General features: G+C 51.2%; 1 protein-coding gene across 1 annotated transcript; it reads right to left on the bottom strand.

The window, feature by feature from the left end:
• Positions 1-1,564: 1,564 nt before the first annotated feature.
• On the bottom strand, positions 1,565-26,847 carry LOC126267609 (mucin-19-like). Its single transcript, XM_049972910.1, has 11 exons — positions 26,837-26,847; positions 9,205-11,086; positions 8,056-9,160; positions 7,357-7,963; positions 6,511-7,299; positions 5,837-6,424; positions 4,546-5,727; positions 4,169-4,502; positions 3,106-4,076; positions 2,487-3,022; positions 1,565-2,199 (listed from the first exon to the last, which is right to left on the bottom strand). Exons 1-11 carry the CDS (start codon positions 26,845-26,847, stop codon positions 1,565-1,567), a joined length of 8,640 nt encoding a protein of 2,879 aa, XP_049828867.1.
• Positions 26,848-27,199: the final 352 nt, after the last annotated feature.

The following is a 27,199-nucleotide window of genomic DNA, read 5'->3' as shown; positions in this document are numbered from 1 at the left end:
TGTTGGAGGGTGTGAGGTGCTGGAATGGGTTGACATATTGCAGTACATTGGTAAGGAACCTGATGATGTGCACAGTGGTGGGAGGGGGACGAAGGGAATTGCCAGAGGGTGGACAGGGACGGTGAGTTCAGGGGTGGTCAGAGGGGGTCGGGCCTTACATTTCTGGGAATAGGTGGGATGCAGGAGATTGCAGGTATTACAGGAGGGAGGGGACTGTAGGTTAGGGCACTGATGGAGGAAGTGTATTTGTTTACAATGCGGGCAGGTGGGGGCCTCGCGGCACTCAACTGCTGAGTGCACATTGTCGCGAAGACACCTCTGGCAGTGGAAGGATTGAGGAGGGGAACGGAAGGGGTCAACCTTGTATTTCTGATGGAAGAGGAGGGCACCCTCCTTCAGAAGGTCGTCAATGTAGGGGGCATCCTCTGAGAAAACCCACAAAGGCGGGTGGGGCCGATGGAGTAAAAGATGCGGCGGACTGCCCGCACCCAGCGAGGGATGCACCTTGAGCTCCACCAACATCGCCTCCTCTGTGATTGTCGTACTAAGCCGAGTGGTGAGGGTCGGTGGGCGACGCAGGGGTTGGGGTTTCGCAGGTAGGAGACGGGAAAGGAGCAGGGGTGAGGGAGGCTTTAGGGCTAAAACAGGTGTTGGGGATGAGGGACAGGATGTCAGTATGGAGGGTGGGGCTGGTGAAGGAGATGAGAACTGAGTCTCCTCTGAGAGTGATGAGGGAGATGGGGGCTCCAGGAAAGGTTCCAGGCCTCAAGGAGGGAAGGATCGGGACGAGAGAGGATGTACTTTTAGGAAGAGGGAGGGGAGGAGGAGGAGGAGACGGAGGGGGCAGCGCCAAGCGAGGAGACATCCATCCATCCTGGGGGGGGGAGGAGGATGGGGTACGGTCTTATCTCTAGGAGGTGGCGGTGCCACTAGGGCGTTTAAGGGCGGCCGAAGGGTGGGTGGTGACAAGAGGATCGGGAAGTGGCAGGTCCCAGCATGCACACAGCAGTCATCGCCGGAGATGGTGACGGTGAAGGTGACAGCAATGTCGACGGCGACGGCAATGGCGATGGTGGTGGCGAAGGCTATGGGGACAGCTGGGGCATTGGCAGTGGTCCGACAGTCCACCACCTTAGCTGGAGCTACAGTGACAGGCTGGGGGAGTGGGGGGGGAAAGGATCAGAGGAAGAGGAGCGAGGGGAAGAAGCTGGGGAGGGGGCGACAAAGAGCGAGGGTGAAGGGAGCGTTAGGAAGTATGGAAAGAAGGGGAGCGACTAGGCACACCATGTAGTGGTGGTAGTGGTGGTGCTGGAGGGCGAAATATACACTATGGCAGTGTGGTAGCAATGGCAGTGGAGGTGGGGGCTGACATGACGACAAGGATGAACTAAAACAGCACAGGACGGAAAGGAGAGGAAGAAAACCGTGGACCGGGGCGGACAAAGACGGACGAAGACAGACCAAGCCAGATGAAGACGAGGACCAGAGTCCCATGCTGCTGGCGCCGCGATGGCTAGCTGGAACACTATAGCTGCTGCTATTGTGAATGGAGCCGGGGCCACTGTTACTGCTGGCTGCTAGCTGGGACCACTGCTGGCAGGGACCGCTGCTGGCTGAGACCGCTGCTGACTGGGATCGCTCCTGGCTGCTGGCTGGGATCGCTGCTGGCTGCAGGCTGGGATCGCTGCTGACTGCTGTATGGAACTGCTGCTGGCCTGGACCGCTGCTGGCGGGGACCGCTGCTGGCTGCTGGCTGGGACCACTGCTGGCTGCTGGCTGCCGGATGGAAACGCTCCTGGCTGCTGGCTGGGAACGCTGCTGGCTGCTGGCCGGGATACCTGCTGGCTGCTGGATGGAACCGTTGCTGGTTGCTGGCTGCTGGCCGGGACCACTGCTGGCTACTGGCCGGGACCACTTTTGGCAGGGACCGCTGCTCACTGGGACAGCTGCTGGATGGAAGTGCTGCTAGCTGGAATCGCTGCTGGCTGCTGGCTGGGATCGCTGCTGGCTGCTGTAAGGTACTGCTGCTGCCTGGGACCTCTGCTGGCGAGGACCGCTGCTGGCTGCTGGCCGGGACCGCTGCTGGCTGCTGGCTGCCAGATGAAAACGCTGCTGGCTGCTGGCCGGGAACGCTGCTGGCTGCTGGCCGGGATACCTGCTGGCTGCTGGCTGCTGGATGGAACCATTGCTGGTTGCTGGCTGCTGGCCGGGACTACTGCTGGCTACTGGCCAGAACCACTTTTGTTAGGGACCGCTGCTGGCTGGGACAGCTGCTGGCTGCTGGGTGGAACCGCTGCTGGTTGCTGGCTGCTGGATGGAACCGCTGCTGGCTGCTGGTTGCTGGCTGGGACCGCTGCTGGCTGCTGGCTGGGACTGCTGCTGGCTGCGACCGCTACTGGCTGGGACCGCTGCTGCCTGCTGGCTGCTGGATGGAAACTCTGCTGGCTTCTGGCTGCTGGCTGGGAGCGCTGCTGGCTGCTGGCTACTGGCTGGGAGCGCTGCAGGCTGCTGGCCAGCCAGGACCGCTGCTGATGTGGACTGCTGCTGGCTGCTGCCTGGGACCGCTGCTGGCTGCTGTCTGGGACCGTTGCTGACTGCTGGCTGGGGCTGCTGCTGGTTGCTGGCTGCTGGATGGAACCACTGCTGGCTACCGGCTGGGACCGCTACTGGCTGCTGGCTACTGGCTCGGAGTGATGCTAGCTGCTGGCCAGGACCGCTGCTGGCGGGGACCGCTGCTGACTGGGACCGTTGTTGGCTGTTGGCTGCTGTCTGGGGCCACTGCTGGCTGCTGGCCAGGACCGCTGCTGGTGGGGATCGCTGCTGGCTGGGACCGCTGCTGGCTGCTGTCTGGGACCGCTGCTGGTGGGGACGACTGCTGCCTGGGAGCGCTGCTGGCTGCTGGCTGGGACCGCTGCTGGCTACTGGATGGAACCACTGTTGGCTGGGACTGCTGTTGGCTGCTGGCCAGGACCGCTGCTGGCGGGGACCGCTGCTGGCTAGGACCGTTGCTGGCTGTTGGCTGCTGGCTGGGACCAAAGCTGGCTGCTGGCCAGGAAAGCTGCTGGTGGGGACCACTGCTGGCTGCTGGCTGGAACCGCTGCTGACTGCTGGCTGGGGCTGCTGCTGGTTGCTGGCTGCTGGATGGAACCGCTGCTGGCTGCCGGCTGGGACCGCTGCTGGCTGCTGGCTACTGGCTGGGAGCGCTGCTGGCTGCTGGCCAGGACCACTGCTGGTGGGGATCGCTGCTGGCTGGGACCGCTGCTGGCTGCTGTCCGGGACCGCTGCTGGTGGGGACAACTGCTGCCTGGGAGCGCTGCTGGCTGCTGGCTGGGACTGCAGCTGGTGGGGACCGCTGCTGGCTGCTGGCTGGAACCGCTGCTGACTGCTGGCTGGGGCTGCTGCTTGTTGCTGGCTGCTGGGTGGAACCGCTGCTGGCTGCCGGCAGGGACCGCTGCTGGCTGCTGGCTACTGGCTGGGAGCGCTGCTGGCTGCTGGCCAGGACCGCTGCTGGTGGGGATCGCTGCTGGCTGGGACCGCTGCTGGCTGCTGTCTGGGACCGCTGCTGGTGGGGACGACTGTTGCCTGGGAGCGCTGCTGGCTGCTGGCTGGGACCGCTGCTGGCTATTGGATGGAACCACTCTTGGCTGGGACCGCTGCTGGCTGCTGGCCAGGACCGCTGCTGGCGGGGACCGCTGCTGGCTGGGACCGTTGCTGGCTGTTGGCTGCTGGCTGGGACCACTGCTGGCTGCTGGCTGCCGGATGGAAACGCTCCTGGCTGCTGGCTGGGAACGCTGCTGGCTGCTGGCTGGGATACCTGCTGGCTGCTGGATGGAACCGTTGCTGGTTGCTGGCTGCTGGCCGGGACCACTGCTGGCTACTGGCCGGGACCACTTTTGGCAGGGACCGCTGCTGACTGGGACAGCTGCTGGCTGCTGGATGGAAGCGCTGCGAGCTGGAATCGCTGCTGGCTGCTGGCTGGGATCGCTGCTGGCTGCTGTAAGGAACTGCTGCTGCCTGGGACCACTGCTGGCGAGGACCGCTGCTGGCTGCTGGCCGTGACCGCTGCTGGCTGCTGGCTGCCAGATGAAAACGCTGCTGGCTGCTGGCTGGGAACGCTGCTGGCTGCTGGCTGGGACTGCTGCTGGCTGCGACCGCTACTGGCTGGGACCTCTGCTGCCTGCTGGCTGCTGGCTGCTGGATGGAAACTCTGCTGGCTTCTGGCTGCTGGCTGGGAGCGCTGCTGGCTGCTGGCTACTGGCTGGGAGCGCTGCAGGCTGCTGGCCAGCCAGGACCGCTGCTGGTGGAGACCGCTGATGGCTGCTGGCTGCTGGCTGGGACCGCTGCTGGCTAGGACCGCCTGCTGGTTGCTGGCTGGGACCACTGCTGGCTGCTGGCCAGGACCGCTGCTGCCTGGGACCGCTGCTGGCTGCTGCCTGGTACCGCTGCTGGCTGCTGTCTGGGACCGCTGCTGACTGCTGGCTGGGGCTGCTGCTGGTTGCTGGCTGCTGGATAGAACCACTGCTGGCTGCCGGCTGGGACCGCTACTGACTGCTGGCTACTGGCTGGGATTGCTGCTGGCTGCTGGCCAGGACCGCTGCTCGTGGGGACCGCTGCTGGCTGCTGCCTGGAACCGCTGCTGACTGCTGGCTGGGGCTGCTGCTGGTTGCTGGCTGCTGGATGGAACCGCTGCTGGGGGCCGGCTGGGACCGCTGCTGGCTGCTGGCTGGAACCGCTGCTGACTGCTGGCTGGGGCTGCTGCTTGTTGCTGGCTGCTGGATGGAATGGCTGCTGGCTGCCAGCTGGGACCGCTGCTGGCTGCTGGCTACTGGCTGGGAGCGCTGCTGGCTGCTGGCCAGGACTGCTGCTGGTGGGGATCGCTGCTGGCTGGGATCGCTGCTAGCTGCTGTCCGAGACCGCTGCTGGTGGGGACGACTGCTGCCTGGGAGCGCTGCTGGCTGCTGGCTGGGACCACTGCTGGCTACTGGATGGAACCACTGTTGGCTGGGACCGCTGTTGGCTGCTGGCCAGGACCGCTGCTGGCGGGGACCGCTGCTGGCTGGGACCGTTGCTGGCTGTTGGCTGCTGGCTGGGACCACTGCTGGCTGCTGGCCAGGACCGCTGCTGGTGGGGACCGCTGCTGGCTGCTGGCTGGAACCGCTGCTGACTGCTGGCTGGGGCTGCTGCTGGTTGCTGGCTGCTGGAAGGAACCGCTGCTGGCTGACGGCTGGGACCGCTGCTGGCTGCTGGCTACTGGCTGGGAGCGCTGCTGGCTGCTGGCCAGGACCGCTGCTGGTGGGGATCGCTGCTGGCTGGGACCGCTGCTGGCTGCTGTCCGGGACCGCTGCTGGTGGGGACGACTGCTGCCTGGGAGCGCTGCTGGCTGCTGGCCAGGACCGCTGCTGGCGGGGACCGCTGCTGACTGGGACCGTTGCTGGCTGTTGGCTGCTGTCTGGGACCACTGCTGGCTGCTGGCCAGGACCGCTGCTGGCTACTGGATGGAACCACTGTTGGCTGGGACCGCTGTTGGCTGCTGGCCAGGACCGCTGCTGGCGGGGACCGCTGCTGGCTGGGACCGTTGCTGGCTGTTGGCTGCTGGCTGGGACCACTGCTGGCTGCTGGCCAGGACCGCTGGTGGTGGGGACCGCTGCTGGCTGCTGGATGGAACCGCTGCTGACTCCTGGCTGGGGCTGCTGCTGGTTGCTGCCTGCTGGATGGAACCGCTGCTGGCTGCCGGCAGGGACCGCTGCTGGCTGCTGGCTACTGGCTGGGAGCGCTGCTGTCTGCTGGCCAGGACCGCTGCCGGTGGGGATTGCTGCTGGCTGGGACCGTTGCTGACTGTTGGCTGCTGTCTGGGACCGCTGCTGGTGGGGACGACTGCTGCCTGGGAGCGCTGCTGGCTGCTGGCTGGGACCGCTGCTGGCTACTGGATGGAACCACTGTTGGCTGGGACCGCTGCTGGCTGCTGGCCAGGACCGCTGCTGGCGGGGACCGCTGCTGGCTGGGACCGTTGCTGGCTGTTGGCTGCTGGCTGGGACCACTGCTGGCTGCTGGCTGCCGGATGGAAATGCTCCTGGCTGCTGGCTGGGAACGCTGCTGGCTGGTGGCCGGGATACCTGCTGGCTGCTGGATGGAACCATTGCTGGTTGCTGGCTGCTGGCCGGGACCACTGCTGGCTACTGGCCGGGACCACTTTTGGCAGGGACCGCTGCTGACTGGGACAGCTGCTGGCTGCTGGATGGAAGCGCTGCGAGCTGGAATCGCTGCTGGCTGCTGGCTGGGATCGCTGCTGGCTGCTGTAAGGAACTGCTGCTGCCTGGGACCACTGCTGGCGAGGACCGCTGCTGGCTGCTGGCCGTGACCGCTGCTGGCTGCTGGCTGCCAGATGAAAACGCTGCTGGCTGCTGGCCGGGACCGCTGCTGGCTGCTGGCTGTCAGATGAAAACGCTGCTGGCTGCTGGCTGGGAACGCTGCTGGCTGCTGGCTGGGACTGCTGCTGGCTGCGACCGCTACTGGCTGGGACCGCTGCTGCCTGCTGGCTGCTGGCTGCTGGATGGAAACTCTGCTGGCTTCTGGCTGCTGGCTGGGAGCGCTGCTGGCTGCTGGCTACTGGCTGGGAGCGCTGCAGGCTGCTGGCCAGCCAGGACCGCTGCTGGTGGAGACCGCTGGTGGCTGCTGGCTGCTGGCTGGGACCGCTGCTGGCTAGGACCGCTGCTGGCTGCTAGCTGGGACCACTGCTGGCTGCTGGCCAGGACCGCTGCTGATGGGGACTGCTGCTGGCTGCTGCCTGGGACCGCTGCTGGCTGCTGTCTGGGACCGCTGCTGACTGCTGGCTGGGGCTGCTTCTGGTTGCTGGCTGCTGGATGGAACCACTGCTGGCTGCCGGCTGGGACTGCTACTGGCTGCTGGCTACTGGCTGGGATTGCTCCTGGCTGCTGGCCAGGACCGCTGCTGGTGGGGACCGCTGCTGGCTGCTGGCTGGAACCGCTGCTGACTGCTGCCTGGGGCTGCTGCTGGTTGCTGGCTGTTGGATGGAACCGCTGCTGGCTGCCGGCTGGGTCCGCTGCTGGCTGCTGGCTACTGGCTGGGAGCGCTGCTGGCTGCTGGCCAGGACCGCTGCTGGTGGGGATCGCTGCTGGCTGGGACCACTGCTGGCTGCTGTCTGGGACCGCTGCTGGTGGGGACGACTGCTGCCTCGGAGCGCTGCTGGCTGCTGGCTGGGACCGCTGCTGGTGGGGACCGCTGCTGGCTGCTGGCTGGAACCGCTGCTGACTCCTGGCTGGGGCTGCTGCTGGTTGCTGGCTGCTGGATAGAACCGCTGCTGGCTGCCGGCAGGGACTGCTGCTGGCTGCTGGCTACTGGCTGGGAGCGCTGCTGGCTGCTGGCCAGGACCGCTGCCGGTGGGGATCGCTGCTGGCTGGGACCGTTGCTGGCTGTTGGCTGCTGTCTGGGACCGCTGCTGGTGGGGACGACTGCGGCCTGGGAGCGCTGCTGGCTGCTGGCTGGGACCGCTGCTGGCTATTGGATGGAACCACTGTTGGCTGGGACCGCTGCTGGCTGCTGGCCAGGACCGCTGCTGGCGGGGACCGCTGCTGGCTGGGACCGTTGCTGGCTGCTGGCTGCTGGCTGGGACCACTGCTGGCTGCTGGCTGCCGGATGGAAACGCTCCTGGCTGCTGGCTGGGAACGCTGCTGGCTGCTGGCCGGGATACCTGCTGGCTGCTGGATGGAACCGTTGCTGGTTGCTGGCTGCTGGCCGGTACCACTGCTGGCTACTGGCCGGGACCACTTTTGGCAGGGACCGCTGCTGACTGGGACAGCTGCTGGCTGCTGGATGGAAGCGCTGCTAGCTGGAATCGCTGCTGGCTGCAGGCTGGGATCGCTGCTGGCTGCTGTAAGGAACTGCTGCTGCCTGGGACCACTGCTGGCGAGGACCGCTGCTGGCTGCTGGCCGGGACCGCTGCTGGCTGCCAGATGAAAACGCTGCTGGCTGCTGGCTGGGAACGCTGCTGGCTGCTGGCTGGGACTGCTGCTGGCTGCGACCGCTACTGGCTGAGACCGCTGCTGCCTGCTGGCTGCTGGCTGCTGGATGGAAACTCTGCTGGCTTCTGGCTGCTGGCTGGGAGCGCTGCTGGCTGCTGGCTACTGGCTGGGAGCGCTGCAGGCTGCTGGCCAGCCAGGACTGCTGCTGGTGGAGACCGCTGGTGGCTGCTGGCTGCTGGCTGGGACCGCTGCTGGCTAGGACCGCTGCTGGCTGCTGGCTGGGACCACTGCTGGCTGCTGGCCAGGACCGCTGCTGATGGGGACTGCTGCTGGCTGCTGCCTGGGACCGCTGCTGGCTGCTGTCTGGGACCGCTGCTGACTGCTGGCTGGGGCTGCTGCTGGTTGCTGGCTGCTGGATGGAACCACTGCTGGCTGCCGGCTGGGACCGCTACTGGCTGCTGGCTACTGGCCGGGATTGCTGCTGGCTGCTGGCCAGGACCGCTGCTGGTGGGGACCGCTGCTGGCTGCTGGCTGGAACCGCTGCTGACTGCTGCCTGGGGCTGCTGCTGGTTGCTGGCTGTTGGATGGAACCGCTGCTGGCTGCCGGCTGGGACCGCTGCTGGCTGCTGGCTACTGGCTGGGAGCGCTGCTGGCTGCTGGCCAGGACCACTGCTGGTGGGGATCGCTGCTGGCTGGGACCGCTGCTGGCTGCTGTCCGGGACCGCTGCTGGTGGGGACGACTGCTGCCTGGGAGCACTGCTGGCTGCTGGCTGGGACCGCTGCTGGCTACTGGATGGAACCACTGTTGGCTGGGACCGCTGCTGGCTGCTGGCCAGGAACGCTGCTGGCGGGGCCGCTGCTGACTGGGACCGTTGCTGGCTGTTGGCTGCTGGCTGGGACCACTGCTGGCTGCTGGCCAGGACCGCTGCTGGTGGGGACCGCTGCTGGCTGCTGGCTGGAACCGCTGCTGACTGCTGGCTGGGGTTGCTGCTGGTTGCTGGCTGCTGGATGGAACCGCTGCTGGCTGCTGGCTGGGACTGCTGCTGGCTGCTGGCTAGTGGCTGGGAGCGCTGCTGGCTGCTGGCCAGGACCGCTGCTGGCGGGGACCGCTGCTGGCTGGGACCGTTGCTGGCTGTTGGCTGCTGGCTGGGACCACTGCTGGCTGCTGGCCAGGACCGCTGCTGGTGGGGACCGCTGCTGGCTGCTGGCTGGAACCGCTGCTGACTGCTGGCTGGGGCTGCTGCTTGTTGCTGGCTGCTGGATGGAACAGCTGCTGGCTGCCCGCTGGGACCGCTGCTGGCTGCTGGCTACTGGCTGGGAGCGCTGCTGGCTGCTGGCCAGGACCGCTGCTGGTGGGGATCGCTGCTGGCTGGGACCGCTGCTGGCTGCTGTCCGGGACCGCTGCTGGTGGGGACGACTGCTGCCTGGGAGCGCTGCTGGCTGCTGGCTGGGACCGCTGCTGGCTACTGGATGGAACCACTGTTGGCTGGGACCGCTGCTGGCTGCTGGCCAGGACCGCTGCTGGCGGGGACCGCTGCTGGCTGGGACCATTGCTGGCTGTTGGCTGCTGGCTGGGACCACTGCTGGCTGCTGGCTGCCGGATGGAAACGCTCCTGGCTGCTGGCTGGGAACGCTGCTGGCTGCTGGCCGGGATACCTGCTGGCTGCTGGATGGAACCGTTGCTGGTTGCTGGCTGCTGGCCGGGACCACTGCTGGCTACTGACCGGGACCACTTTTGGCAGGGACCGCTGCTGACTGGGACAGCTGCTGGATGCTGGATGGAAGTGCTGCTAGCTGGAATCGCTGCTAGCTGCTGGCTGGGATCGCTGCTGGCTGCTGTAAGGAACTGCTGCTGCCTGGGACCACTGCTGGCGAGGACCGCTGCTGGCTGCTGGCTGCCAGATGAAAACGCTGCTGGCTGCTGGCTGGGAACGCTGCTGGCTGCTGGCTGGGAGTACTGCTGGCTACTGGCCAGAACCACTTTTGTTAGGGACCGCTGCTGGCTGGGACAGCTGCTGGCTGCTGGGTGGAACCGCTGCTGACTGCTGGCTGGGGCTGCTGCTGGTTGCTGGCTGCTGGATGGAACCGCTGCTGGCTGCCGGCTGGGACCGCTGCTGGCTGCTGTCCGGCACCGCTGCTGGTGGGGACGACTGCTGCCTGGGAGCGCTGCTGGCTGCTGGCTGGGACCGCTGCTGGCTACTGGATGGAACCACTGTTGGCTGGGACCGCTGCTGGCTGCTGGCCAGGACCGCTGCTGGCGGGGACCACTGCTGGCTGGGACCGTTGCTGTCTGTTGGTTGCTGGCTGGGACCACTGCTGGCTGCTGGCCAGGACCGCTGCTGACGGGGACCGCTGCTGGCTGGGACTGTTGCTGGCTGTTGGCTGCTGGCTGGGACCACTGCTGGCTGCTGGCTGCCGGATGGAAACGCTCCTGGCTGCTGGCTGGGACCACTGCTGGCTGCTGGCCAGGACCGCTGCTGGTGGGGACCGCTGCTGGCTGCTGGCTGGAACCGCTGCTGACTGCTGCCTGGGGCTGCTGCTGGTTGCTGGCTGCTGGATGGAACCGCTGCTGGCTGCCGGCTGGGACCGCTGCTGGCTGCTGGCTACTGGCTGGGAGCGCTGCTGGCTGCTGGCCAGGACCGCTGCTGGTGGGGATCGCTGCTGGCTGGGACTGCTGCTGGCTGCTGTCCGGGACCGCTGCTGGTGGGGACGACTGCTGCCTGGGAGCGCTGCTGGCTGCTGGCTGGGACCGCTGCTGGCTACTGGGTGGAACCACTGTTGGCTGGGACCACTGCTGGCTGCTGGCCAGGACCGCTGCTGACGGGGACCGCTGCTGGCTGCTGCCTGGGACCGCTGCTGGCTGCTTCCTGGGACCGCTGCTGGCTGGTGTCTGGGACTGCTGCTGGTTTCTGGCTGCTGGATGGAACCGCTGCTGGCTCCCGGCTGGACCGCTGCTGGCTGCTGGTCCTCGCTGGGACTGCTGCTGGCAGGGACCGCTGCTGACTGGGAGCGCTGCTGGCTGCTGGCTGGGTCCATTGCTGGTTACTGGCCGGGACCGCTGCTGGCTGGGGCCGCTACTTGCTGCTGGTTGTAGTGAGTGGTCATGACTGTAGCCGTGTTGAAAGGCTAGATTCTGAGCCCGAAGGCTCGTACAGATTATATTGTTGTTTGCCTCTAAATAAAACTGTAACTTGATATTTCGAGGATGCTTTTCTGCTTATAATTTTAAATCTGTTTTGGGAAAGCTTTTAGAAATAAATTCACATTTATTAAAAGTAATTTTCCATCAGTTATTTCCTGGCAACTATTTTACGCGTGCCTAGTGTGATTAAATGTGTCAATGATCTTGATGAATCGCCAGCAAATAAAGTAAATGTTTTAAGGAAAAAGTTTTGAATGTAAATGTTGACAACTGAAAACTCTCTAGTGGCATCAGTTGAATCTCATTGTATGGAATCTATATCCCTGGTTGTAGAAGACCCGAGGCTAGCAAATCTTTCAAAGTCCATACATCTGCCATGGAACGTCACAGAGGCTGTGCCGGTATGCTATGCGGCTCTCGATTTACCAGCGCCTGCCTGAACGGTCCTCCTGACCCCTTGTTTATACTACCTTCGAACGTCACTGAAAGGTTGTAGAACATTCTAGAAGGTTCTATATATCTGGCCTAAGGGCAGGTCACAACTACTGGTAAATTTCCATCATTACGAGACGCGTGAAAGCTATTTGGTTCCCAGTTACCATCACGTAAGCTTACTTGCCTCCAGGCGCCGCTTTGTCGGCGCTGGGTAAACCCGATCATCAAATACAGTTGCACAGTTTCCTTCCTGGAACGTACTGCTTCGTTGCTTTAAGACCTGAATTATTCTTACTATTGTTACTTTATACTTGTTGTTGAGTTTTCAAACTAAAATTTGTAAGATATATACTTGTGGAGTGTTAGAAACATATTTTTTTTCTTTTGCTTAGGCACTATTATATGTGGAATCAAATTAATATTGCGGTGTTGTGTACGCTCTTTAACACTGTTCACCAAATCCAACCATCGCTGGAGGCCAACGAAAAAAAAGAAAATAAGAATAAAACAATGTCATTGACGCATGAAGTGAAGAACTGTTGGCATGTTAGAAGAAAAGAAGAGTCATCTGGCGAAATGGTTTTGCTATGTATGATGTGGCTGGCAGGCATCAGTCATACCACGGAAAAGGCACTGTAGCGTCAGACGGCTGGAATGGGGGTTCTGCAGCTGAGTGGCAGGGTGGCTCATGAGAGAGGTGACGCACTCGCGCAATCTGGCACTTGGCAGTGACAAAGCGTAACATCTGTCGCAGGCAGCGAAAGTTGAATTTATTTCGTTTGCCGCTTGCTAGTATTAAAACAACTGCCAGGATGGAAGCGTGTGACACTTCAGTGGCAGTGAAGGAGAGCAAAGTTTTGCGTTTCAGTGTGGTCAGTCAACCTAGCATTCTAGAATGACGAGGTGGTGAGGAAATATAAATTAGAAGGTTACCTATTGAAATCTTCATTTGTGTGGCCATATTGTCCGTAGTTAATTTACGAATTTTAATGGTGTCTTTGTTATGTCGTTGCAACTACAAAATTGCATCATTTTTTTTTACACCAGACGCATTTCGATTTAATTAGATAAAGCATCAGCTGTGGCCTGTATCTACTTGATTTACATTTTGATTTGTTTTAAGATCGAAAAACTGTTGGTTAACAATATATTGGTTTGTACTTATGGTGATTTTCGCTCACGTCGTAAAATACTGTCTGCTAGCACTTCGCAGATGTTTTTCTGCTTTAGACGCTGATAGTTGTGGTCTAATTTTTAGTTGTTCTGCACCGATATGCGTTTCTTATGTTCTTCGCAGCACACTTTTTCGCACACCACTGTATGTTTACTTTTTGTTTCGTCACGTAAACAAAACAATACACGTTATATCGTTTTTGTTTCACCAAAAGTTTCGAATTAGCATCCGAACTTAATGCCTAAACTTTCTAAGAAACTTAATATATTAATCAGGTAGTTACTCTTGTTTTAACTCAGACTGAAGCTAAAATTTCTTTGTCATGAGTGAGAAGTGTTTCACTTGCCACAGGATTGGTAGTCCGGGTTGTGGTGTTAGGGTTGTTGCAGTTTCTTTCACATGGGTGACTGTAGCGACGTGGTAATTGGGGAAATAAACAAGGCTCATTGGTTGTGTAGGATTTGCTGTAGAGATAGAAAGATAATGGAACAGGAGAAGAAGATTGCTGCCCTTCAGGCGGAACTAGATAAAGCTAAACAAGATCTGGAAAGGTTAAGGGCGCAGAAGGGAAAAAGAGAGCTGGAAACTGACAACAGGTTATAGAAGAAATAGGAATATGACGTTCTCAGACAGTGTGGTTGTGAATGTGGAAAGCAGGTTTCACTTGTTATCACAGGTGGAAACTGATGAGCCACAAATAGGTGTAGGAGTAGACAGGACACAACAAACTTTCAAAAAGCGTTTGAAAACTAAGAAATCAGAAAAATCTGTGAAGAAGAAGAAAGTTTTGCTGTTAGGTAGTTCACATGATATAGGTGTTAGCCAACTGTAGCATGATGAATTAGGGTCAGGTTACCAGGTCACAAGTATTTTTTAAACCTAGTGCATGTCTCGGTCAGGTGATACAGGATGTAGGTTCACTTTGTAAAGACTTCACAAAAGGAACACACCTTGATAATGGCGGGTGGGGCGGGCAACAGCATACATAGAAACCCTAGTTATTCAATTGAGAGTGACCTTGCAAAGATAGCTTCAGCAACGTGACATACTGGTGTTAAGCTTGTGTCTGTTCTAAGGCGCCATAACTGGCCTCATTTAAAATCTTCTGTTAGGAGAGTTAATTTAGAGGTGGAACAGCTGTTGGATCAGATATGGGTTCTCATATGGGCGTTGTCTTGTTGACTGTATCAACAGGTGGGACTATACTAGGCATAGCCTTCACCTCCACAGAAAAGGGAAGGGAAACTTGTCTGAGCTAATGGCAAATAAGGGGGGGTGGGGATCACTGTCACAAGTGGTAAAGTATCAGTGTTTACAGTCACAGATCAGCAGTTTTTAGGGGTATGGAGGGCAGAAAAAAGGATGTTCAGAGACAGGCTAAAAATGACAATCACATTGATAAAACAGGCAGCCAGGGACCAAATTTTAATGTACTTAATTCATGCAGACAGCCTCTGATTCAAACTAATAATACACAAAAATTGGCAGGAAAAACAAAAGTATTTAGGGTGCAAAAGCATGTGATAAGAATCATTTGTGGTGTAAATTCAGGAACATCTTGTGAAAACCTGTTCAACAAACTTCATATTCTAACCTCTGCAACTCAGTATATATATATATATATATATATATATATATATATATATATATATATATATATATTAATGAAATTTGCTGCAAGTAATACATGTCTATTTCCAACCAGTAGCTCAATACATAGTATCAATAATAGAAATGAGAACAATCTACATAAAAACCTAAAGCCACTTACCTTGGTTCAAAAAGGGGTCCAATATTCAGTAATACACATTTCCAATAAATTGCCAGCAACCATTAAAAACTTGGTTTCTGATAAAGCATGGTTTAAACAGAGCTTGAAAGACTTTTTGATACGCAACTTATAATACTCCATAGGTGAATATCTTAACAGAAACTGTTTAGCCAGCTTAAGTAAAAATATCTGTTAGATTTCAGTTTTTGACAACTTATGGTCACAACAGTCAAGATTAGGCATTTTATGTATGATAAATTTATTAATAGTGCATAACATTGTTTCATTCTGACAGTGTGTTAATTCTGCAAATACTAGTTGTTCGACTATCTCCTGACAAATGATCAGGGCAGTAACTATTATAATCATGTTTCATGTTTTTATGTTATCCTTTCTGACACTTTCTACACTCACGAAAATCATCTCATTTTTTGGTCCATGGAACGACAACTGAATCTAATCCAATCTAAACTAATAAAGCAAGAAAATCGGTGAATTCTTGTAGTTGCAGCGACAGAACAAAAACACCCTCAAGAATTCCTATTGAAAGTTTACAGCAATTATTTCCAGTTCAGAGGTAAAATTGAAACAGAGTTCACCAGTGGTTGCAACTATTAGCGATAGTTTTAGTTCGTATTATAATCGGTTTCATGAATTTCGTTATTCTAGTTTAGTTTCCATAAGTTACTGTGATGGAAACGAGCAGGAAAGAAAGGAAGTTGCCGTTACGTTTATTTTTCCTGTAAAGGAAAGGATGGAAGTGGCAAAGGATGAGAATATACAAGAAAGCATGCAAGAAGTGCTTGCAGCGTTAATTTTTATGGTTAATGGTACTATAGAGAAATTATGTATGTTAAAGACAGCTAATTCATATTTTGCTTCATTTCACTAGTGTTCTCAATAATAACATTGGTCCACAATCTCGTAATTAGATATGTGAGCTCAAACAACATCTGGTAGAATTAGTAGCTTGAATGGTGATCTTAAAAACTTTAAATCTGTAATTAATGCACAAACAGAAGCGTATACTTCACATTTAAAGCGGTTGTGGGATAATGATTGCCAGTTGTTACAAAGCAATGCCAAGGGGAAAAGAAGCATCAGATTGAGGTAAACTGTGAAAAGCCCTTAGAGAATGTAAAAAGTTAATTAACAGAGGAAATCAAAAGGGTAGTTCATAAAAGCAAACAATGGATAGATGAATTGACTCAGAACATTGAGAAAGTGTAACAAAAGGTTAATTCTGTCAAATATGTCTTCTTCTACACATCAGGGCTTAGGCAATGTACCTGTTCTGACTTCACATACTTCACTCCATTTCTTTCTCAGACCCTGTTCATCTTTTGTTCCTGAGGACTAGTACTTGTTAATGAAAACTGGAATTCTATCAAACTCATCCATTTAAAATGTTGTCTGTACAGCTCAATCCCCTCATTTACATTGTAAAACCCATTTCTGCCCAGGTGTCATTGTTTTATATGTTACCTCTTTGAGAAGCTTTTGACAATTCTTAAAAATCTCATTTCTTCATACTGTGCGTTATTTTTACATATTTTTTCCTCAATATGGGATTGGCTGCCATAAAATAGCACAGTAACTGCCCTTTTAATTATGGAACTTCGCTAACTTTATTTTCTGAAGTTTTTTCATAGTTCCACATATATGCTGAATTTTTTTAGTTTTCTGTCTATATCTTTGACTATTTCCAGGCATATCACTGCGTAAACAACCAAAACTGGGGACTTGCTCGAGTATCTTGTTTTCAGTAATCTTAGATCGATTTTCTGTAGTGGACAATTTTTATTTTAGTACCAGATATTTTTAATTTCTAAATACCAACTCATACACTCCTGGAAATGGAAAAAAGAACACATTGACACCGGTGTGTCAGACCCACCATACTTGCTCCGGACACTGCGAGAGGGCTGTACAAGCAATGATCACACGCACGGCACAGCGGACACACCAGGAACCGCGGTGTTGGCCGTCGAATGGCGCTAGCTGCGGAGCATTTGTACACCGCCCCCGTCAGTGTCAGCCAGTTTGCCGTGGCATACGGAGCTCCATCGCAGTCTTTAACACTGGTAGCATGCCGCGACAGCGTGGACGTGAACCGTATGTGCAGTTGACGGACTTTGAGCGAGAGCGTATAGTGGGCATGCGGGAGGCTGGGTGGACGTACCGCCGAATTGCTCAACACGTGGGGTGTGAGATCTCCACAGTACATCGATGTTGTCGCCAGTGGTCGACGGAAGGTGCACGTGCCCGTCGACCTGGGACCGGACCGCAGCGACGCACGGATGCACGCCAAGACCGTAGGATCCTACGCAGTGCCGTAGGGGACCACACCGCCACTTCCCAGCAAATTAGGGACACTGTTGCTCCTGGGGTATCGGCGAGGACCATTCGCAACCGTCTCCATGAAGCTGGGCTACGGTCCCGCACACCGTTAGGCCGTCTTCCGCTCACGCCCCAACATCGTGCAGCCCGCCTCCAGTGGTGTCGCGACAGGCGTGAATGGAGGGACGAATGGAGACGTGTCGTCTTCAGCGATGAGAGTCGCTTCTGCCTTGGTGCCAATGATGGTCGTATGCGTGTTTGGCGCCGTGCAGTTGAGCGCCACAATCAGGACTGCATACGACCGAGGCACACAGGGCCAACACCCGGCATCATGGTGTGGAGAGCGATCTCCTACACTGGCCGTACACCTCTGGTGATCGTCGAGGGGACACTGAATAGTGCACGGTACATCGAAACCGTCATCGAACCCATCGTTCTACCATTCCTAGACCGGCAAGGGAACTTGCTGTTCCAACAGGACAATGCACGTCCGCATGTATCCCGTGCCACCCAACGTGCTCTAAAAGGTGTAAGTCAACTACCCTGGCCAGCAAGATCTCCGGATCTGTCCCCCATTGAGCATGTTTGGGACTGGATGAAGCGTCGTCTCACGCGGTCTGCACGTCCAGCACGAACGCTGGTCCAACATAGGCGCCAGGTGGAAATGGCATGGCAAGCCGTTCCACAGGACTACATCCAGCATCTCTACGATCGTCTCCATGGGAGAATAGCAGCCTGCATTGCTTGCGAAAGGTGGATATACACTGTACTAGTGCCGACATTGTGCATGCTCTGTTGCCTGTGTCTATGTGCCTGTGGTTCTGTCAGTGTGATCATGTGATGTATCTGACCCCAGGAATGTGTCAATAAAGTTTCCCCTTCCTGGGACAATGAATTCACGGTGTTCTTATTTCAAATTCCAGGAGTATATATCTTATACACAGAACGTATATCTATCTCTATATTTTGTAATGCAATCACACCATCATCTGCAGGCCACGGTGGCCGAGCGGTTCTAGGCGCTTCAGTCCGGAACCGCGCACCTGCTAAGGTCGCAGGTTCGAATCCTGCCTCAGGCAAGGATGTGTGTGATGTCCTTAGGTTAGTTAGGTTCAAGTAGTTCAAAGTTCTAGGGGACTGATGACCTCAGATGTTAAGTCCCATAGTGCTCAGAGCCATTTGAACTATTTTGAACACCATCATCTGCATAGAGCATAGTATTTAGATGGTAGTTCCTTTTCAGCCTTACACCTTAATGGAGATTCTTCCAGTTTCAACACAGATGTAAAAAGAGTCGATGACACGCTACATCTCTGTCTGATACGCTGATTCATTATCTTATGTGTTTTTTGAGTGCCTGTATTTTTTATTATTTTGGTATTTTTATATATGGTTCTGGTTATCTGTATAATATTAGTAGGGTATCCACACTTATATATTATTGTCCCTAGTCTATTTCTAATGACCAAGTCAAAGGTTGTTCTGTAATCAACGAAAGCAACATTGCGTTCTCACTATTTTTCTTATGTTCTCTTAATGCTAAAAATATTATCACTGCAATAGTATCATTTTGTGAACCCACTTTCCTCTTCTCTGAAACATACATATTTTATTACTGCCAAGAATTGTTTATCACTTTTGAGTAAACTTTATAAACTATATTTGTGAAACTTATATGACCTTCATTATCAAATTCATTTCTTTGGTCTTTTTAAAAATAGAAACTATATCTGGGATTTTCCAATGATAAGGAATTTTATAACGTCGCCAGCTCTTATTAAATCAATACAGCAATCGTCGTTCGCACACAGTCCCTCTATACTTCAGAATTTATTCCATCTGGGCCACAACTTTAGCATCTTTTCAAACTTTGCAGGATCTGTTGAAATTCATCTAATGTCACTGAATCAACTATCATCTCATAATAGGTTCATAGGTATTGTTTATTTATTGTAGCGGTTTCATAGTACTAAAAATAGTTTTACTTATGAATCGTCCATTCTTTATTAACTACATTAGTTCTAACACTATTTCTTTCTGAGTTCTTTAGTATTTTGTCTGCAATTTCCTGCTTTTCGTTTATATCATGTTCGATATTTGTAATTAATTTGATGTTCTTTTCGTATGATGTACGTAGCATCGTTTCGCTTTTCCTTACATTTTTGCTCTTTTTTGTGTTATTTGAATGAGTTGACAAGCGTTTTTTTTTCTTCACAGCCTCTTCCACATCTTGAACCCACTTTCATTGTTAACTTTTCTATTTTACCAACTACTTCAAAAGCTGCTCTTTCTGTACAGTCATATATATTGCTACACACTGCTTCCACATCACCTGCAGTTCGAATTTTTTACTAAGTATTCCTGGAATCTGAGCTGATGACGTTTTTTAATACATTCTTTCTATAGTAAATATACTTTGAATACTTCTTCTCAAGAAATTAGTTTCCTTTTAGCAAATTTCTTCCATTGTATCGTTACAGTTATAGGTCGAACTAAGAGCAGGTGGTCTGGTAATATATATTTTCCTCTATACACACTTACACCTTGTTCTTGACTCCCAATTTTTCAATTTACTAAAAAATAATCTATTATTGTCTTATAACCTCCTGCAATCTGTGTATATTCATGAATGTCTTTTTTCGCTAAAAAATGAATTACGTATTTTCAGTTGTTTGTATGTGGCGAAGTGACTTAGCTCCTAGCCATCATCATTAATGATTTGTTGTCATAAAGTACCAACGACTTCTGGCACTGGTTGACTTAATGTTCTTAAGTTTAGGTCACGTGGTCTGTCTTATTTACCTTATTTGACTCCTTTTGGAGGCGATTATAGAATTTCAAGTAGTCTTCTTTCGTCCCTTCTTCTAGTGCTTATAAACCAGTTACAGTGAAATAACTACTGTCTACCCTGACTTTGCATGTAAGAGTTGTCTTATGTAAGCGTCACTAACTATAGCTATTTAGAATAAGTCTGAAAGTATGATAGTAGCTGAAAATTCTGTGGAACAAATGTTGCATGAGACAACTAGGACCATAAAATGACGTTCGTTTCTTTGATGCTTTAACGCATCAGAAACATATCGAGAAAAGGAAAGTCACTAACGAGAAATCATAAATTGGTACTCTCGCCACTGTGGTTCGAGATCTTTGTGTTAATCCATGTCAGATTGCAAGGGAATCTGGCATGAGCCAAGGTAGTATTGTTCATGTTCCATGTTCCCATAAATATCAACCTTCCCACATCAGTCTCTACCAAGAATAAACTGGTACAGATTGTATGCATCGCACTGAACTGTGCTGGTGGGCTCATCTTCAGATTCAGGGGGATGACACATATATTTATTTTATTTTATTTACTGACAAGTCTACATTCACAAACTGTGGAAATGTTAATTTGCAGAACATACACTACTGGCCAACTGAAAATACATATTGGCTGCAGCAAGTTGCACACCAAAAACCATGGTGGGTGAATGTATGGTGTGGGAGTCTAGAGAACAGAATTATAGATCCTTATTCCATCGAAGAAAATCTTAATGGTAGAAGTACACCACATTCCTGCTAGAAACATTAGGTCTGCTATTGGAAGAAATACCTTCAGGGACAAGGAACAGAATGAGGTATCAACACAACGGATGTCCGGCATATTTTTCACTGATGGCTAAAAATAAGTTCCAGAGACAATTCCCAAATCATTGGATTGGATGCGGAGGAGATGTGTCGTGACCAGCTTGTTCAACAGACTTGGCACCTCTGGATTTTTTCTTGTGGGGATTCGTGAAAGACATTGTTTATAAAGACATTCCAACTACACCTGAAGATATGTGAGACAGAATTGTCAGAGCATGTGCTTCAATGAATGCCAAAGTGATAAGGAATACCCTCAGTCCATGATAAGAAAATTGCAGCATTGCAATTCAATGGTCATCACTTCGAAACACTTACTGTAAATGGACATTCATTTCTTTGACCTTCATTGAGAATCAAAGACCTCACTGTTACATGTCATTGAATTCGTCTCGATAGCTGCAATCAGAAAATAATTGCCAAACTATAGCCTCCATTTAAAAGCAAAGCTGACTCTGATGTGACCCCACCTAGCAACAAAAAAAACCAACATCATATTATGGCCCCCCTTGTCCCATGCAACTTTCGTCCCATGAACTTTTCAGCTACTATCACACTTATGGAGTTATTGTTGGTAGCAGTTGTTGATGACGTACCCTGTATATATGCAGGGTTTGGACAAAAATATGGAAAACCCAAAACACAACACATTACCATGTCTAATATGGTTAGGATAGCCGCTGCCACGCAAATATCATCCATTAGTCTCCCAATGTATTCATGTATGGTTTTTTAGGGAATCTTACATCATTTTCCCAGCAAAGTAGTGGCAAGTTCAGGTAACAACAAAGGCGGGTGGGGGAGGGGGGGGGGGGAGGGCGTAGGTGAACGACAATGTACCCTTCTGTCCAAAGCATACCAAAAAGTCTCAGTGATATTGGGATAAAGTGATTGTGGTTGTCATGGCAGATGTGTCAAGTCATCATCCTTGTCCTCACAAAATCAGTTCTGCTCTATGTAAGCTGTGTGGATAGAGGACCCTTCCTCTAGAAACACAGCATTGCCATTGCAGAATAAACATTCTAACATGGGGTGAAGCTGATCCGCCTAAATGGTCGCAGAACAATTGACTGTAATACGAAGCTGTAGAGTAGTTGTGGACCCCTCGGAATGACACGATATGGGTGAGCAAATCGCCACTGAGCCCCCGGCATGTTTCACTGTTGGTTCGTAAGCTCAGCCAGAAGCTGAAAATGATAAGAAAGAAGACATTCTTCCGCTGCCCCGTAGTCCAGGATTTATGGCTTCGGCACAACGTTTCCCTGTTGCGGGCTTGTTCATCACCAATGAGTGGTTTTGGAATTCCTGCTCATTCTGCATATCCCTGCTTGGTGCTGTCTGGGTTCGAGCGTGCGACATTCAGCTGTGCAGTTGTAAGGCGTCCGCATGTTTCGGACCTTACATGAGCTTCATAATTACGATACAGAATACAATCCCCAGAAAATTACTCTATATTGTTAACAGGAAGCAAATGCAATAATCTCATGAACCGAATAACATAACAATATCTACCCTTATAACGACAGGGGCATGCGTAATTAAAATAAAGTGAAGACAGTTTGGAGACGGACTGTGCACATGGCTAACAGCATTGAGAAACCACACTTAGCATAAACAAAAGAAGGCCTAGCTGCAACGCAGAAAGAAATAAGGCGATAACAATACAATAATTTTAAATAAACACAGCGGAGACCATGGGTAAGTAGCTCGACAGCGACCCGGCAATAAAAATAAAAATTCACCTATAATGAGGAAGTGGTTGGCTGAAGCCATACTGTGTTACATTGAAGAGACATGGTGGGGAAAGTCACATCATATAAAAGCATTTTTGAGAACTAAATTAACAGAGCTGTCTTGTCTCACAGCGGGCTACACCTGTGTGTGGAAAAATAGCGAAGACTTTGAGGCCCTTATTTCTGCGAAGTGAGGGTGGTACGCTTCACGTATCTTGGCGACAGATGTAAAGCAATAGTTCATATTCCTGCGAGAATTTTTACGGGCAGAGCATTGTGCACGTCACTCCATCCCTCAGTGAGTGTGCACTAGCCATTATTTCGACTCGGGAAAATTTAACATTCTGCGGAACGCATGAGAGTTGAGGCTGAGTGAGTCAGTCAAGGGCAGAGTAGGGAATTAGCGTTTCAGATCCAGCACGGAGACACACCGCCACAGTTCCCAATTGGCAATGTACCGATGCGCATTAGGCACTTTGATTCGCTTGGTGACTTAGCGAATGGTGCTTTCCTGCTTTCTCCATATCTGACTTAAATCTTCGATATGGTGCCTCTTGAAACACCGAACACTTTGCCTACCTTGGTTAAAGTTGCACCCACAATACGAAAACCACGTTCGAAGTCACTTAGCCTCATAATAGTGTGCTCAAACCACTGTTCTGACCACCACTGAGACTTGCTGAAGACATTGAATATGTGCCGTTCATGGTGAAATACAACAGCACAACCTGTAGGCTTGGCCACCATCTGGATTTACGAGGGAGCACCCACTCCAACAAAGAAAAAAAGAGAATCGGAATAACATTGCCGTGGTCGTAGCTTCCGTAGTACGCATATCTGCCGCTAGATGTATATACTGCAGCTCATAGCCAGATGAGTGCCGCCTGTGTTGTTGACCTGACTTGTTCTGTTCATCTGCAGTGATTGTTTTTGCTAGGGGTGTTTCGTTCTTGTTTCGTTTATTATGATGGCAAGCTTAACTGAACAACACGCAACCATGAAATTTTGTTTTCTACTCAGTAAAAATACTACTGAAATTGTTTTAATGTTGAAAAGAGCTTACCAAGATGAGGCTGTGAGAAAAACTCAAGTGTACCATTGGTTTGCTCGATTTCAAAATGGCGACTTCTCGATTGTTGACATACTTTGTTCTGGACGTCCATCAACTGTCCGAATCGACGACAAATCTGGAAAGATTCGATAGCTTGTGTTCACAGACCATCGACAGACAATTAATGAACTGTCGGAGATTACTGGGTTTTCTTGGAGCTCAGTTCAGCGAATTGTAACGGAAGATTTGGAAATGAAAAGTGTTGCTGCCACGTTTTTTCCTAGGCTTCTGACTGACAATCAAAAGGAACATCCAGCTGAAACACGTCGCGCTTTGAAACAACAGCTTGAAACTGATCCAGATTTTCTGTCAGAGGTCATTACTAGTGATGACTTATTGTGCTATGTTTACGACCCCGGAACAAGTCAAGCCAATGGAAGACGTCATCATCACCCTGTCCTAAGAAATGTCATCAAGTCAAATCAAACATCAAAATAATGCTCATTTGCTTTTCTGATGTCAAGGGGGTAGTTCATTCAGAGTTTGTTCCCCCAGTTCAGACTGGCAATCGAACCTTTTATTTGGAATTTTTAAGAAGATTGTGCAACAGTGTTCGTCAAAAAATATCCGATTTGTGTCAGACAGGAGAATGGTTCTTCCACCACAACAACGCACCTGCACACACAGCCATCTGTTACTTTTTGCCTAAAAATGGCATGGCTCTGCAACTGCATGCACCTTACTCGCCTGACATGACTGTCTGCGAGTTTTTCTTGTTTCCACTCATGAAACGACACCGATTTGACAACAGTGAAGAAGTCGAGAAAAAGATGGAGGAGCTTCAACCATTTCTAAAGTCGACTACAAAATAGGTTTCGAAAAGTGGAAGCACCGGTGAACCAAATGTATTAGTTGTGGTGGAGAGTATTTTGAAGGAGATAAGGTTGTTTTGTAAACAGTTTGAAAATGTTTAGCTTTTAAAAATAAGTCCGGTCTTTTGACTACCCCTCGTATGTTCTAGGACGTATTTCTTGCAGTACTAAAATATTTTTGTCCAACCGCCGTAGCTGTAGTTGATATCACATTCTTCCACTTACTATTAACTAAAATTGCTAAATCACTGCAAGCCCTTATGTTTAGATGCCTCCCACTATGCATTATTAGATAAACCTAATACGGTCCGCTTTTTCCCTTCTAGTTTCTTTTATGACCACAACACTAGTTTAGATTCTTTTAGTATTTTATTCGGTTCCACTCCTTTGTCCCTCAGACCTCTCATATTCCATGTTCCTGCCTTCGCTCAGTCTAGAATTCCGAGTCGTTTGTCCTCATTATCTCCCCAAGATCGTTTGCCTAATGATGTGTCCAGCTTTTTCCAGTGAATAATTTAAGTTTGCTGCTTTTTCTCCAGGAAATTTTAGTAGCCTGTCGCCAGGTCATCCTAAAATAGAACCGCCCGTATCTCAGCTTGTTTATGCTCCGCAGAGAAAGGTTGTATCAGCAGTTTAAGCATCTGTTTTAAAAATAAATATGAAGCTTTGGAGTTTAAAATTACTGTCAAAAGTGAAAAACGTGCACAATTTTCAGGGGAAGTATTTTATCGTGTGGATGTGGTGGTGTTCGGTGTACGCGTAGATCAGCTGACTGGTTTAATAGTAGGTCTAGTGTTTACAGAACTTACAGTATGCACTAACATTGTTGAATGTGATTTTGTATTCGAGCCGACTGACAATTTCTGTTATTCGGTCCTGCCGGTAATGTTGATAGTAAAGGATTTTGAAATGACTTAAATTTTTTTGTCTAGATTACGAACTAATCGACAAACGATGGTATTAATTTATTTCAAAAGTCTGAGGGAAGTAACTTCTTGGGTAAGTATTGCTATTGAACAGTATGACACGTGCGAATAACGTAAGGATGCGTTTCTTAAGGAATATGGAAGTAGGAGTGAAGAAATTTGCTCTGAACTGGGGAACAGACATGTCTTACTTATCTCATCAATTGGAATAGGAGCAGATAATAACTTTGTATGGGAAACTTCTCATGTATTGGGAAAAAATCATAATTTCTCCCAAGGGTGATGTGGAAAACTTGAATAATTATTTGTAGAGGGTGAACACATTGATACAGTAAGAGAAGCAAGCAGAAAGGAATCTTAGGAAGCAGGAAAACTCAGATGCAAAAACGTAATGTCATCGGGATGGGAGTATATCTAGATATATTAGCGGTTGGGGCCAAGAAGTTGGCATGTTGCTCTGTTAAATAGACAAAATAACAGAGATCGATGTTGTTCTAATGGCTCTGAGCACTATGGGACTAAACTTCTGAAGTCATCAGTCCTCTAGAACTCAGAACTACTTAAACCTAACTAACCTAAGGACATCACACACATCCAAGCCCGAGGAAGGATTCGAACCTGCGACCGTAGCGATCGTGTGGTTCCATACTGTAGCGCCTAGAACCGCTCGGCCACTCGGCCGGCAGATCAGTGTTGTATTTTTAGGCTCCTGTGACCAGTATGTGACAACGCAGATCTTCATTCCAGGCAGTCTGAGAAGGTCTGACTTAAAAATGGTACAGGACTACACAACATGAGAAAATAAATCTCATTTGTAAAGTTGTAAGCATTTTCAGAACGAGAGGAAGAAATTTGATGCGCTTGCTGCAGCTTTAACGTGTAGGGATTTTGGGACAAGAATATCTAAAAATAAAAACAATAAAAGTATAAGGGTCACTCAAATGGAAAGGAGACAGTTGAAAAAAGTAAGTAACTTGTTTATTACTTCAAAAGTAATCAGTGTAACCGTTAATACATGTACACCACAATCAGAAAACTGTTTGCGGTTGAAGGCGGGCCAGCATGTCGTCAAGGTTGCTTCGTCTACGCTCCACAAATTTCGCTGGGAGGCCCTTACACTACTTCCATACCGTCAATATTTCTCCCCAAGAGATTTCCATATTTTTGGAGGCCTGAAAAAAGACATTCGCGGCCGTCGATTTCCTGCAACGAAGCAGTACACGCCAGGGTACAATCATGGTTCCGCAGGCAATCGGAAATATTTTCCCATAAAGCCATTCATCATATTGTCTCATAGAGAGACATATGTTTTAACGGATATGGTGATTGGTTTTGAAATAATACAGTTTATTTGATTTTTTTCCCATGTTTTTCGCATTCATTTGACTGCCGGAGAACCAGATAGAGAGGAAATTGTGCACAGAAAAACAAATGAGAAATATTGTCATGAAGAAGGGGAAAGCACAAGCAGAGAAGGGTTGTAGTATGTAGAAGGGGAGAGAATGTATGAAGGGTTGGAGGCGATGAAGATACAGTTATTTGTATCGGAAGAAAACGTGATGGGAATGCCGGTCAGTTATTATGTGGAGATTTAAAAGAGGATAAGTTGGAAGGTCAATCCGTGCAAGTTCGGAGAGACAATACCGATTTAATCCTTTATTTGGCACACACACAGATCCTGTCGAGAAGAAACATTGAGTTACTTAAATTATACGTATATGGTCACGCGACAATTTTACACACTTTTTTTTTTCAAAATACAGTATGTTTCCGTATCATTACTTACAAAAGGCGCATGGGTGCTACAATATACATATAACAATGTTCTTCCTGTGGCCAAAAGAATGGTTGTATTTCAGTTTCATGCGAAATGTCTTCAAACAATTCCATTTGCTGTAAAGCACAGAAGAATTCCATAGTTTCTGCATTTTATAGTCAAATACCCCTGAGAGCAACGCCTACGTCTTCCCTTTTGGCCCATAATCTGGCCAGTGAGCAAACTGTCATTATTCACTGGTACAAGACGTACTGCCACCTTCTTCTTCCGGACTTGTGCATCCAACAGTCAAAGGTAGTATTCCTCTTCCCAGAAAAGATAGGTCCGTTTCCAAAGTCCCAGGCAAGAATTGGCCGACACGTTTGTATAATC

Source organism: Schistocerca gregaria, chromosome 4 (assembly GCF_023897955.1).
Source record: "Schistocerca gregaria isolate iqSchGreg1 chromosome 4, iqSchGreg1.2, whole genome shotgun sequence".
Taxonomy (NCBI): domain Eukaryota; kingdom Metazoa; phylum Arthropoda; class Insecta; order Orthoptera; family Acrididae; genus Schistocerca; species Schistocerca gregaria.
This window is presented reverse-complemented; position numbering and strand designations above follow the sequence as displayed.